A 13,016-nucleotide genomic window follows, 5' to 3' on the forward strand; every position below is an offset into this window, starting at 1 on the left:
CCTTGAATCTTAAAGAATTTATGAAGTGAGTAAAATGAAGCCCAGAGAGGTTAAGAGATCTGCTGAAGGTCACACAGGACGGAGACTGCAACCCAGACCTGCTTCCCACCCCTCGGCATGCTGCTTCCCTCTTCCACCACCGCGGGTCTAGTGTCCCTCTGAAGAGAACGGGGCTGTGACTCAAATCCTAAAGTAAGAGCTCGCTGTGTGCTCGGCATGTGCCCAGCCCCAGGGAATCTGCTTCCCATGCGCACTCCCGTTCAGCCCTCAGGGTATCCAGTGAAACCGAGACTTTGGGCTCCATTTTACAGATCAGGAAACTGAGACACAGAAAAGTTATTTGCCCAAAGTCTCACAGAGAATAAATAATGAAGCTAGAATTTGAACTCAGATCACCTCTCTTTAAGGCCCAGGTTCACTATCCTGTGTTGCAATTTGCCTCAAATGTGATGAATGGCTCTCCCGAGCGCCCTTGACTTCGCAGTTTCTTAGTGCCTAAAAAAGCCCCGGGCACCTGTCTCGTTATCCGACAACCACCATGTCCTGGAACACAGCCTGTGTTCAGCTTCCACGTCTCAACTTCAGCTGAGTTCTGAAAAGTTGCACGATCAATGGCCACTCGAGCATCAGCCATTATGCCTCCTTGAATCAGGCACCTGTCCTGCTTCCCCGGGGACCCCTTAGCCATGAGGAAGCACTCAGCAGCTGCAGTGGGTGAGGCAGGCAGGACCTGTGCCCCTTCTCCCCTCAGGCTGAATTCAGGGCAAAGGGGATGGAGGAGTAGGCTGGGGTCAGGCAGAGAAGGTCCAACCCTGTCTTCCTGGCTAAGGAGGGCACAGGTCAGGCTCCTGGCTGCTTTCCACCCTGGGACAAGGGGTGGGGGAGAGTGACTTGGCCTGATGTAGTTCAGCACCCACGTTAGGAACACTCGCATATGGACCATCTTTAGGATGCGCCAGCCCAGGGTTTGAAAGGCACCAGGCTGTCTCAGGCACCTCTTTTTTCTTAGTCCAAAGCTAATTCGAAATCCATTTCTAGGCCAAATTTTTACCCCAAACTTGTCTCTCTAAAGCAGTGGTTCTCAACCTTCTGGCCTTTTAAATACAGTTCCTCATGTTGTGACCCAACCATAAAATTATTTTCGTTGCTACTTCATAACTGTAATGTTGCTACTGTTATGAATCGTAATGTAAATATCTGATATGCAGGGTGGTCTTAGGCGACCCCTGTGAAAGGGTCGTTTGACCACCAAAGGGGTCGCGACCCACCGGTTGAGAACCGCTGCCCTAAAGACTGTTCTGTGGTCCCAGTTGAGTCTGTGCCTGTCCTGCTCCCTCCATATCCTGGGCCTTCTCCGCTCCTGCACACCTGGGAGCCGAGGAAAGAGAAGGGACACAGGGTCAGGCTGCTGGCTGGGCTCTCCTGCACTCTCCAATTATTTGAAATCATTTTTAACACAGAGCTGATTTGGAGCTGCGAAGGGTTGTCATAGAAACTGTGTCCTGGTGCCTCTGGCTTAACACACTGCAGGCAGTCGCTCTGAAGCTCTGGGTGCCTAGATGTGACAGGAAAAGGATGAGGCTCTGGAGACCTTCAATTATCTGGGGCTCTTCTCTTTTAATTTCCTCTCTCTGGCCTATGGCTCCGCCTCCCTGATCCTGGCCCAGTGGGGGCCTCTAGCTCCAGGCAGGGTAGGCAGCTTGTTTGCTGACCTGGCAGTTTCATCCGTTGGAAACTGGTGGCAGTGCGTGATGTGAGCTCCAGGAAGGATGAGCATGTGTGGTCTGTGCCCTGGGAGAAGGGCACTCAGACCAGCCAAAGAGGCCAGCCACGCGCCAGGCAAAGGTTTGTCTAATGCCACAGGTTCGTACAGCGGGCAGATGAATGAGGAGGGATTCTTTTCATCTCTAAGCAGGTGATTTAGCAACAGTTTTTGCAAAATTTCTATAAACCTAACTTTTTAGTCAGGATCTATTTTCAATTCTCCAAGCCCTAGTTAGGGAATATTGACAAACATAATGCCGGTGGGCACCATACTCTGCAAGTGTGTTTGTCTACCACACGTTCTGCAATACACACGTGCCCCTGACAGCCTGTGTGCTGGGCCTGCTGCCTGGAGCTGCACAAGGCTCCTCTCCTTAGGGTTCTGCCCACAGGTGAGTGGGCCTAACCAAAGACCTGTGCGCACTCAGGATGGGACTTGGATATGCATCTTCGTATTGCCCAGACTTGCGCCACACTTGTGAGGGGCCCTGTCCTCACAGCTGCTGTGGGGCCCAGGGCTGCTACAAGAATTATGGCTCCAGGAAGGAGGGAAACGCCCCACAGTTATCACCACCTGAAAAGGGGAACAGCCTGGTTCTACCAGGAGTCCTGCTGAGCTCCAAAAATGGGGTCCCTGATGGTTTGCTTCTCCCTGGGGTTTGCTCCTGGCTCACTGGAGTAGCATCCAAAGGAAGGCTGGGAAGGAGAACATTCCATCTTGGTCTCTGAAGACTAATGAACCATGCAGTCCAGGCCCATCAGCCAGAGGCCAGTCCAGGCCTAGAGGAGGGTCACTCGGGCTTGGGATGGACGAGCAACCCCAGAGGACTCGCTCTCTCCCTCATCTCCTCTCCTGGTCCCCCCAGCCCATAATCCTGATTCCCTGCCTGCTGAGCCCTGTGGAGAGATCATATTTGTAAGCCCAGAGTATCATCTGCCTGCCCCTGAAGTCAGTCTTGAAAGTGCAAGATGGTATTAGGTGAAACAGGCTCCTCCTTCGTGTCAGCAAACCTCACCAACTCACTGAAGCTGATAAAACCCAGTCAGCAAGAAGTCCTCTAACTGCTCTTAGGGGACCTTCCATTACACAGTGGGGTCCTCTGGGCAGATGTATGCCTTCCTGCCACACGGGCCCATCTGCCCTGGACTCTCAGGGTGAGTTCACTCAAGCCAGGGTAGATGAGCACCCACAGGGCACGGAGCAGTGATGGGTCTCACTCTTTAAGCCACGCTGCTGCCCCGTGAAACCAGCCTGAGGTTCATGCACCCTCCTGTCAGGCCAGCACATGGCTGAGCTTGCTGCACTTGGCCCCCACTCCTCCCGGTGCACCCCAAGGCGAGGCCATGGGAGGCTCCCACTGTCTGACAGCTCTCTGGACATCAGGGTGACATCTGGCAGCACTTTGTGCAGCTGCTTGGGGGTGGGGGACAGGAAGCCACTCTCCCAGCATTCACATCCCCTCCCCACCCAAAGAAACCAGGAAGTACATAGGAAAATACAGTCTTTATTGGTCTTCTGAAACAACAAACCAGAAATATAATTTTGCCTTTAAAAATCTTCTGTCTCAAGGTGAAGATACCACTATTGACAATGTCCACCCCTCCCCCATTCCCTTTAGGAAATCCCCACATCTGGTTTCAGCTGGCAAACCAAAAGAAGGAAGACTGTGCCCCACACAGGGGAGGGCATTTAGCAGCCTTGCTGGGGCGCCCTCGGCACCCCTGTGCTGGAGAATGGCCTTTCCAAAGGCAAGTTTGCCTCTCCTCCAAGCCCTCTCCCCCACTATGCTCTTCTATGAGATACAAGGGTTGAGGGGTGCAAGCTGAGCTGGGCCTGCCCTGTCCTTCCTCAAACCCCGGCCTCGTGTTCTGGCAACCTCTTCCTGGGCCACCACTGAGTGACCTGAACCCTACCCAGCCCTCTTCTCTGCCATTCCCGCAGCTCTGCAAGCAGGCATCTCTGGCCCTTTGGTGTAGGTTCAGGCAAGGAACAAACAGGAGCCCTGGCCCTTGCTCTGGTTTGGAGCCCAGTCCAGGTGCAATGGAGAACTCTGGGGAGCCAGACTGAGCAGACCAACCCGTGGGAGAGGGAGCCCCATCACGGGAGCCTCTGAGCAGAGTGCGGCAGTCTCTGTGTGCGAGATGTGAGCAGGCAGCGAGCTTCACGGAGGCCACCTGCTTTCCCAAGATGTCACCAGGCACAGAGCATGGCCCAGTCCCCACCGGAGGTCACGGGCCCAGAAGTGCTGAAGAAGGAGGGGAGGGGTGCAGAGCAATGGTTCTCCGGCTGCGGGCTGCGGGCTGCAGGAGGGGAATCGGTGGGTGTCCCCATGGGGCTGGCAGTGATGACGCACTTTGGCCCCCTGGGCTCTCAGGAGGCTGCCATCCACAGGCACTGCAGCCTCAAGGCCTCTGGGCTGCTTCCCTGGAAAACCCAGCAGGACAGGTGAGAGGGTTACCATGGTGACGGGCAGGCTCATCCACTTGGCCCACTTTAGAGGATCTCAAAGGCATCCTGTGCTGTCAGTTTGGGTTTCTCTCCTTGTTGACTTGAGAAGATGGTGATAAGCAAGCGGAAGTTTCAGTGCTGAGGGCTAGACACCCAAGGGGAAGCACGCTCTGCTCCCCGAGTTCTCCTGACTGTCTCCATGTGACTGTGTGTGCACGTGTGTGGGATTTTTTCAGTTGATGTGATTTCGCTGGTGATGCTATGAGTTAGTGTGAGAGTAAATTAGTGAATCCAGGAGCAACGCGGTCGGCATGGTCTCTAGCAGATACAGGGGCATAATGGCTTCAGCCGAGGGAGTGTGTTGCAATCACAGCGTGGTGTTTCTAAGTGCTAGATCCCGATGACAGGGCTGCTGGGCTTGCACGTTAGTACCAGCTTCTGAAAGCTGGACCCAACTTTCACACTGAAGGGTGGTTAAGAATATCTTCCTGACTTAAAAGAGAGTCACAGAAATGAACCCCTTGCCCTCACATTACTTCCTCCCCAGCCCCTAATGCAGATGAGAGAGGTTGAGCAAGAGGTAGGGAGAGTCACCTAGCTGTGGACTACACCCAGCGCAGGAAGGGCAACGGGAGTGCTCAGTCCAGAAGCCTCCACTTGCACACATATTCCTTCTTCTCTACGACCAGACGCTCAGAAAGATCCAAAGATTTGGTGGCTCCGGGAGGAGCATCAGCTGGAGCCTTCAGCATAATGGCAGCTTCCCCAGAGACTGGAAGTCCCCGCTGTGGCTGGTTTGCTGGAGGGTTGGGCTGGGACGGGGGAAGGAGTGGAGCTGGGGACTGTGGCGGAAAGAAGGGCCAGCTCTTCCAGAAGCAGTCTCCACGCGCTCTCCTTGCCCTTCCTACCTGAGCCAGGTAGCGCCGGGCTGTCATGCCACAGAGGAGATCTGCTTCTGGTCTTCATGCTCACCCTCCGGGTCCCCCATGAGCGGTTGGCGCTTCTTGAGCTCCCGGTGGTATTTAGCCATGAGGGAGGCATAGATGCAGCCGTAGGCAGCAGCCACCACCATCATGATGCAGACGATGCCACAGACCACCCCGGCGATGATCACGGTGCCGATGGCCCGGCGCACGCTCACAGGCCGGTACCTCTGCTTCTGGGGGCAGGCTGTACTGGACTCCGGCTCGGGCTCAGCCCCTGGCTTGGGCTTGGCAGGTTCTGGGCTGGCCTTGGTGCAGGGTGGCCCAGGACTATCCAGCCCGGCAGAGCTATTCTCACCCTCCAACTGGGAGCAGTAGTTGAACATCTCCATGGGGACCACGCGCATGTCCTTTCCTCTCAGCTCCTTGGGTAGGGTGCAGGCAAGTTGGTCCAGGCGCCCCCCTGCATTGGGCGAGAAAAAAGGAGGAGCTGACCAGGCATCCAGACGCTGGACTCCCTCTCCACATCCCCAGGTCTCAGAAACGGAAGGCCCAGAAGTTCTAGTTTCTATGAGCAATGTGGTCAGTCCTGGGATCATGTGGATAGGAGAGGAAGGGAAGAGGAAACTAGCATCTATTGAGCCAAGTACAGTGGGGCCTTGACTTATGAGTTTAATTCGTTCCGAGACCAAGCTCATTAAGGAGCTCGTTAAGGAGCTCGTTAACTCAAATTACTCTATCAACTCAATGCAAAAAATCGGCCGAGAGACAGCTGGTATCTCAAAAAACTCGTTAGTCGGGACCCTTGTAAGTCAAGGCCCCACTGTACCAGGCGCACCCAGGCACATATATCGCATCATTTGATCCATGCAGAAGCCATGTAAAATGGGTATTGTCATGATTCCCGTTTTATGGAGAAGCACACAACCATTTCAGTCATCTTACTTGCTCCAGAGTCCATCTGACCCACCAGGCAGGACAATGCTGATAGGTGGGGTGCTCAGGAAAGAGCTGTCAGTGCAAAGAGAGGGCCACGAGCCCTGCCAGACTGCAGTTCCACTCCTCTCCCTGAACCTGCCTGCCTCCCACCTGCTGTGAGCCCAGGGCGCTGTGCTCAACATGACATCCTCTCCCTCTGGGCCTCTTTCCTCACAAAAAGGACAAAAGCCAAAAGTCACTGCCAAAGCCGCCATTCTTCCATGCAGGACCTTTTGGTTGCCTAGGAGTACCTCCTTAGAGTACAGAGAAAAAGGGGTTGGGTGAGAATGTTTCTCTTTTCCCCTTTAGAGCAATCTAATGGCCCATCAGCACCCCAACCTCAGCATCTCTGAGTGCAGAGGCATCTTGGGAGGAAATCCCGAAGACCTATGAGAGCAAAGGTGCTAATGGGGGGGGGGGCGGGGGCGATGGGTGCACAGGTTCACCATGACAATGGTGAAGCTGCTCCACCATGGGGAGATGGAGAAACAGAACACAGAGAGGGCGAGAGAGAGGGCAGCTAAGGAGAACGAGTTGCCCGGATATGCCCTGGGCGCCAGAGTCAGATCCAGTGAAATCTAGATGCAGGCAACAGCGCCTGTGCAAGGACTTGGCTGCTGCCACCCGCCACTGCCAGCTCCCTCTCCCAGCCCAGCTGCTGTGCACAATAGGCATCAATCTTTCCCCAGGATGCTGATGAAAACAACCCAGGATTTTTTTTCGAAGGAGTGCAACGTTGACAACAACTCTACTATTGAAAATTTCTGAAAATATACATTCCCATTCCTTGCCCGTTTGTGCTGAGAGTTTAGTTCCTGATGACTGTGTGAAAGGGCAAGAATATTCCCTAGGGACAGCACATTGGTCTGGGTCTGAAGACACTTGGCCTCTAGCCCCCACCCCCATCCCCGATGCTGACTGCCTGGGTGGCCTTAGCAAGTCTTCCATCCAGTGAATGTGTACAGGGCAGCCTTTCTACAAGCAGGAGCTGGGTGCTGACAGGGGGCAACCTCATCTTCCTGCTCCAAAGACCTGAGGGCGAATCCAGCCCATCATCTTGTACAATATAATGTATTTCATTGCTTATGAGTCTTACCTTTCTTGGCTATAAAATAAGGCCATCTCAATTAGATATGAGGATTAAAATAGATAATGTACATGAAATGATGCTTATAAACTAGGTACTATGCAAGGATTATTTCCCCACTCACAAAAATGGGAACTATTATCATAGTGACTAACATGTTATGACACTTTACAGCATGTAAAATGTTTTTAATAATTAACACACGAGAATGTCGTGCAAATAATTGAGATTGTGGCTGCATATGAAATGAAGGAGTGAGACTTGGATGAAAAATGTTAGCATTCCTTTCACAAAGATTTTTTATATTGATTCATTCATTCAGCAAATATTTATTGAGCTTCTACTTTGTGCTGGGCATCAAATTGTATCTTATTAAGTCCATTTAATATAATGACTACTACTAGCAAATGAACAAATACATACGTTTTATTGAGGACTTACTTTGTTTTTCAGACACTTTACATGTATTACCTATTTAATCCTCACAACAATTCTATGAAATAGACATGTTATTCACCCCCCATTTTACAGATGAGTGCACTGACACAGAAATTAATCAACTTTCTCAAGATCATACAGCTTGTAAGTGGCAGAGCCACAAATCAAACCCAGATCTGGCACTTTTAGCCACTGTGCTTAATTCTTTGCCCTCCTATCCCATTCCATTTCATCATTTCATAGGTCATTATAGAACTTAATCAGTTAATGAAAGGGGGAAGGGAAAGAAAGTAAAACCATTTGGCTTCTTATTAAAGCTTTGATAACAAAAGTTCTTGGAAGAGAGAGTTGAGATCATCATCAAAACAAAAATTTGGTTTTATCTGTGGATTCACATTACATTCCACCATCCAGAAACGATGGATATTTAAGAGGTTGCTGTATTCAGAAAAGCAGGGGTGGTTTTCTTTCTCCTTCTACCATATTAGGGAATCCCAGAGCCATATCTAGTGGGATGCAGAGAAAAAGTATACTGTGTCTTTAAGTTTCCTCATGAAACCTATGAAAGTAAGATCAAGTTACCATGAGTCAATCTAAAAGAAAAAGAGAAGAGAAAGGCAAGGAGTGGGGAGGGGGGCACAGAGAAGAAGGAGGCAGTGGGGGAGGAGGGAGAGCAGCACCCCAGCCTCCCTGCCCTGCTGATCTTCTGGAGCTGCGGTGGCTGGGACTTTTAGTGTGGCTGGTGAAGGGGCGGGGCCACCCCTTCTTCCCTGACCTTAGCCTAGCCTCCAGGAAATGTGTTGGATCAGGGTTGACCCTCCCAATTCCTCACACCCAGGCAGGACTGGCTGTGCTCACCTCGGTAAGAGAACCACTCCATCCAGTGCTTGAAATCACGCAAGTTACAGTCACACTCCCAGGGGTTGTCCCCAACCTGCAATAGCTGTAGACTTGCTAGGGGTTCAAATGTCAGCCGATCCAGGTTCTGCAGGCGGTTGGAGCGTAGCGATAGGGAGCGCAGAGCAGGGAGTCCGTCAAAAAGGCCAGGGGGCAGCTGGGCCAGGCCGTTGATGGACAGGTCTAGGTGGCGGAGCAGGGGTGAGTGCTGCAGTAGATCCCTGTCCAGGGTCCTGATGCTGTTATTGCGCAGCTGCAGCTCAGTCAGATTGGTCAGGTCCTCGAAAATGGAGCGGGGCAGCTGGTCCAAGAAGTTGTTGGATAGGTCCAACCGCTGCAGACTGGACAGATTGGCGAATGCCCAGCTTGGTAGGGCACTCAGTTTATTGTTCAAGAGCAAGAGAGTTCGGGTGGCAGCAGGCAAGTCTGGGGGCACCATGGTGAGGCCTAGGCCACTGCAATCCACCTCCAGGCTGCGGGTGTCACACTTACAGGAGAAAGGGCAGGTGGGGAGGGCCTCCACAGCATACAGGGCGATCCAGCAGGTGATCCCTGGTGGGGAAGCAGGGAGGTGGGCGGACAGGGAGAAAGAAAGTGTCAGGTGGGAGTTACCTCCTCCTGCCTCTGTTCCCTCCTTACTAGTTCATACCACAATGGCCCAAGCCACAATCAATGCACAAACACTTACTGGCCACATAAAAAGATAATTTAAAAATCCCCAGTACTTCCATGTTAATAGACTTCGCATGGCGTCAGCAGGGCTCCTTGCCCATAGCACATCTGGCAAAAGAACCCCTGCCATGCAGTATGACCCTGCAGAATGACAGGCCTGAGTCCAGAGAACAAGCAACGCTGGTCCACAAAGATGCCTCAGCTCATGTGGCCTCCCCCAGCTGATCTCCTGGGAGCTGGGGCCCACTGACACCACAGATGTTGACAAAATGAAGAACATAAGGATGCTTGAGAGACCTGCCCCCAGGTTCCTCTCCCAGAGTCACTGCCAGGAGAACGTTCTCTTTCCAAAAGAAAATGGCCACACTGCTGCTTCCTTCCCCCTCTGCACCGCACCCCCAACCTGCACCTGCACTAGGTTGAGACATGCCACACAGAAGGGAGGGCACAAAGGTGCGCTCCAAGCCTGCCCCCAAAACCTCCCAGTGTGTCAGATCTGCATGAGTCCACATCCAAGATGGGGCCCGCAACCTAGGGTGAGAACCAGCCAGGAGTCCAGCACACCCAGGGTCCACTCCAGAGACGCCTGTGCAAATGATGAGGATACAATGTGCAGTTCCACTTCACACTGAAGAGTACGTGTGCCCAAGCCACTGAAAGTCCATTAACATAATTCCTTTCGTGGTCCCATGTTTTGCATGTGCCCAAGCCACTGAAAGTCATAGGGCCGAGGACAAGCTCCATATTTATTCTCGTTCTAAAGGCACCCGTGCCCAGAGCCTGAACTCCTGTCCCTAAGGATTGCAGGGCAGCATTTCTGCAGAAAGGATCCATTAACATAATTCCTTTCGTGGTCCCATGTTTTGCCCAGGACCCCTCTGAGTAGCAATCATAGGGCCCGGCCTATGGAAGGGCTGGGGGGCCTCAGAGAACAATCACAACAGGGTAGGTCATTCCATTGTCCAGCAACCCTTTCTAAGAGTGACTGAAAAAACCCTTAACTGTCATCCTGAATAGTCAGAGAAGTCTGCTCATTATAAAAGGGAAAAGGGATGAGCTCAAACTAGCTCAATCAAACTAAGGCAGCCCCAAGAAGCCCAGAGGAAAGGCTCAGCTGGAGAAGTGCTGGAGATGCCCAGACCCAGGCCATGGCCCAGTTGGCCCCACCTGGAGAAGCAGCAGCCACCCTGACCAGCGTGCCTGCATGGGGTGGTCTTGAGTCTGTGTCTGGTAGGTGTCTGGTTGTCTGGTTTTCCAAAGGGCAGACATGGAAGGAACAGGATGGGGCTGTATCCCTCCCCTGCCTGGGGGATCAATGACAGCTGAGAGACACACTGCAAGGCTGACACCTGAGCCTCTTTGTTCCCAAGGGGAAGTGAGCACAGGCATGGCCATGGAAGCCAACTGGAGACCCTTCCGGGCCACGTGGGGGGCCCTGCTGCTACCTCTCATCTTGTCACCCCTCTGAGCCCATCAGCCCCCACATACTCTGCCCCACCATGCCATGTAAAAATCTCCTTCCTCAGGCTTCACTTTCCCAACCCATTCAGCTTCCCTCTCAAAAGGTTCCACATACTCAGCAGCCACTGTTTCCCCACCCCCAAGAAATTCAGAGTGGCATGATCGTCCTGGTGACAAGAAAACGGGATCCTGTATTGCGAGGTGTTGAGTGATTCCAGAATGAGGCTGAAAGGGGAGCTGATGGCTCGGGGATCAGCCACGCGTGTGTAGTGAATAATTCAGGCTGCTGTGTGAGGCAGCTGCATGACAGGCGGGCCGTGCGAGAGGAGAAGTCTGGCAGTGTATGTCCTCAGGGCCTTCTCTTACCTCTCACCGTGGGCAACCCAAACTTGTCCCTTTACCGCACCTGAAGAGAATTCTCGGGGCTTCTTGCACTCTGACAACTTTGTAAGTTTCCTATGGGAAATAGTGGGCCTGTTTCCTTATACACAGGACCGGTCCCTAATGCCCTTTCCAGCACCGCATTCCAAGAGCCCACTAGTCCCCCATTTCAGAGCTGGGAAGACTGAGGCATAAGAGGGTCTCCACGTTCACCCAGCAGGCGAGACAAGAGGGAGGCTCACATTAGAGCCTCGGGGCCACAGGAGCTGGAAACTCTGGGCATGGGGTGGACTTCCTGGTTCCGGAACAGACTGGCATGGGGAGACAGGACTCCAGCTCCTGATCCAACCACTGCGGCTCTCAGCAGCGACTCTTTCTTTAGCCCTCACGGATGCCAAAAGCATGGCAGGTTGCACACGGTGATTCCTGGGTTCCCGGAGCCAAGCTTTGGGCCTCCCGGAAAGAGACCTCTAGGCAGTCCAAACGCACCACTACAGGCCATGCTAGCCCTGCGCCCAGCCCCCACCCCTCCATACTCACAGGAGACCTGCCTCCATGGCAGGGCCAGCCTGGTCCTCTGCTCGGAGCCACTGCCGGGGGCCAGCATGGTGACGCGGCAGCTCTCGAAGCCCTGCACGGCTGGGACAGAGGATCCCTTGTAGGCACTACCTGTCAGTCCTGAGAGAGAGAGAAAGAGGATGCGCTGAGCAGAGCAGGCACTTGAGGCCCAGGCCCATCCAGCCCAGGGGTTAGGGAGAGGGCCTGGTGTCTCTTTACACTGCGAGTCATTCCCTCTCCTGTTCCAGCTCTGATCCCTGGGTGGGGGAAGGAGAGGCCTGAGGGGCAGAGAAACCAGGAAAGCGTCAATCTCCCGGGGTGATCAGGGGTGGTGTGGGGGGCTCAGGCGGCCCAGGGGCCCTCCGTCTGAGGTGCAGTGCTGAGCTCTGGGCTGTGGGGCTCAGGAACTGCCCACGTTCTCCCCAGTGTCCCCTCCCCCAGCCTCTTCTTGCTGCCTCTCTGGTGTGTTGGTCTCTAAAATGTTTCCAGAGCCATACGGCCTCCTCGGTCTGGGCCTTCCTGTGACACGAGTGTGGAAACTAAGGGACGTCTCTGCCGGGTGCAGAGGGAGGCCACAGGCAACACCGGTCACAGTCGCACGGCCACTCTTACCATGGCCCCGAGGAGGCAGAGAGCGGGCCCCGGCGCACCCCGCCGCTGCGTCAGGCGCGGCCCAGGTCCCACTCTTGCTGCTGCGGGGGGGCCCTGCTTCCCCTCCACCTTCGCCTGGGAGGTGAGTCGCAGTGTGTGTCTTCCTCGCCGGCTATAATAAGACTCAGCGGCTCAGGGGTTCGTGCTGCTGCAGCAGCTGCTCCAGCAGGAGACAGGGACACAGAGACAGGGACACGGAGGAGAGGGTGAGATTGCGAACCAGAGGGAGCAGGGAGCAGGCTTCCCTTCCAGAGAGGACAGAAGAGGGTACTCGCCCTTTCTAGGGTCTCAAGAGCCTGCCCTGCCCCCACCCAGTGACGCATAAAGCGGACACAGGCCCTCCTCTGGTCCCCACTTCCTGCCGGGTATGGCAAGGGCCCTGAGAAGGAGCCTGGGCCTCCATGCCCCCAGCCCCATCAGGGTGGGCACAGGACTGTGGTGGTTGCCACAACAGCGCGCAGAGTGAGGTGGGAATGGGGTGGAGGGAGACTCCTAACAGCCCCACCTCCTGCTGCTCCCAAAGGCACAGCCCTGTCACCTATTGCCCTGGGTGCTCCTAGAGTTCGGTCTTTCTTGGTTGCCAAGTTCATCCCTGGGTGATAGCTGGTTGCAATCCTCCCCCCCCCCCGCAGCCCCACCTGCTGCTCCCAAAGGCACAGCCCTGTCACCTATTGCCCTGGGTGCTCCTAGAGTTCGGTCTTTCTTGGTTGCCAAGTTCATCATCGGGTGATAGCTGGTTGCAATCCTCCCCCCCCCC

The 13,016-nt window shown here is 54.1% G+C and overlaps 2 protein-coding genes across 6 annotated transcripts in view; one reads left to right on the forward strand and one right to left on the reverse strand.

Annotated features, from left to right (window-relative positions):
• CACNA2D4 (calcium channel, voltage-dependent, alpha 2/delta subunit 4) overlaps window positions 1-13,016 on the forward strand; it is a 118,875-nt gene that overhangs the window by 68,217 nt on the left and 37,642 nt on the right. The gene's annotated exons all lie outside the window — the stretch shown is intronic.
• Window positions 3,270-13,016, reverse strand: part of LRTM2 (leucine-rich repeats and transmembrane domains 2) — an 18,536-nt gene continuing 8,789 nt past the window's right edge. Inside the window, exons 1-4 of one of the 2 annotated variants that reach the window (XM_014539429.1) lie at window positions 12,221-12,367; window positions 11,591-11,728; window positions 8,498-9,088; window positions 3,270-5,599 (exon numbers count right to left, since the gene is read on the reverse strand). In XM_014539429.1, coding sequence (XP_014394915.1) covers window positions 5,145-5,599; window positions 8,498-9,088; window positions 11,591-11,657 — 1,113 coding nt within the window. In that variant the 5' untranslated portion in view covers window positions 11,658-11,728; window positions 12,221-12,367 and the 3' untranslated portion in view covers window positions 3,270-5,144. Of the gene's footprint in view, window positions 5,600-8,497; window positions 9,089-11,590; window positions 11,729-12,220; window positions 12,368-13,016 lie in introns of those variants that run through there. The other variant, XM_005865918.2, reaches the window with a different exon arrangement.

This window comes from Myotis brandtii, unplaced genomic scaffold (assembly GCF_000412655.1).
Source record: "Myotis brandtii unplaced genomic scaffold, ASM41265v1 scaffold216, whole genome shotgun sequence".
In the NCBI taxonomy this organism is placed as follows: domain Eukaryota; kingdom Metazoa; phylum Chordata; class Mammalia; order Chiroptera; family Vespertilionidae; genus Myotis; species Myotis brandtii.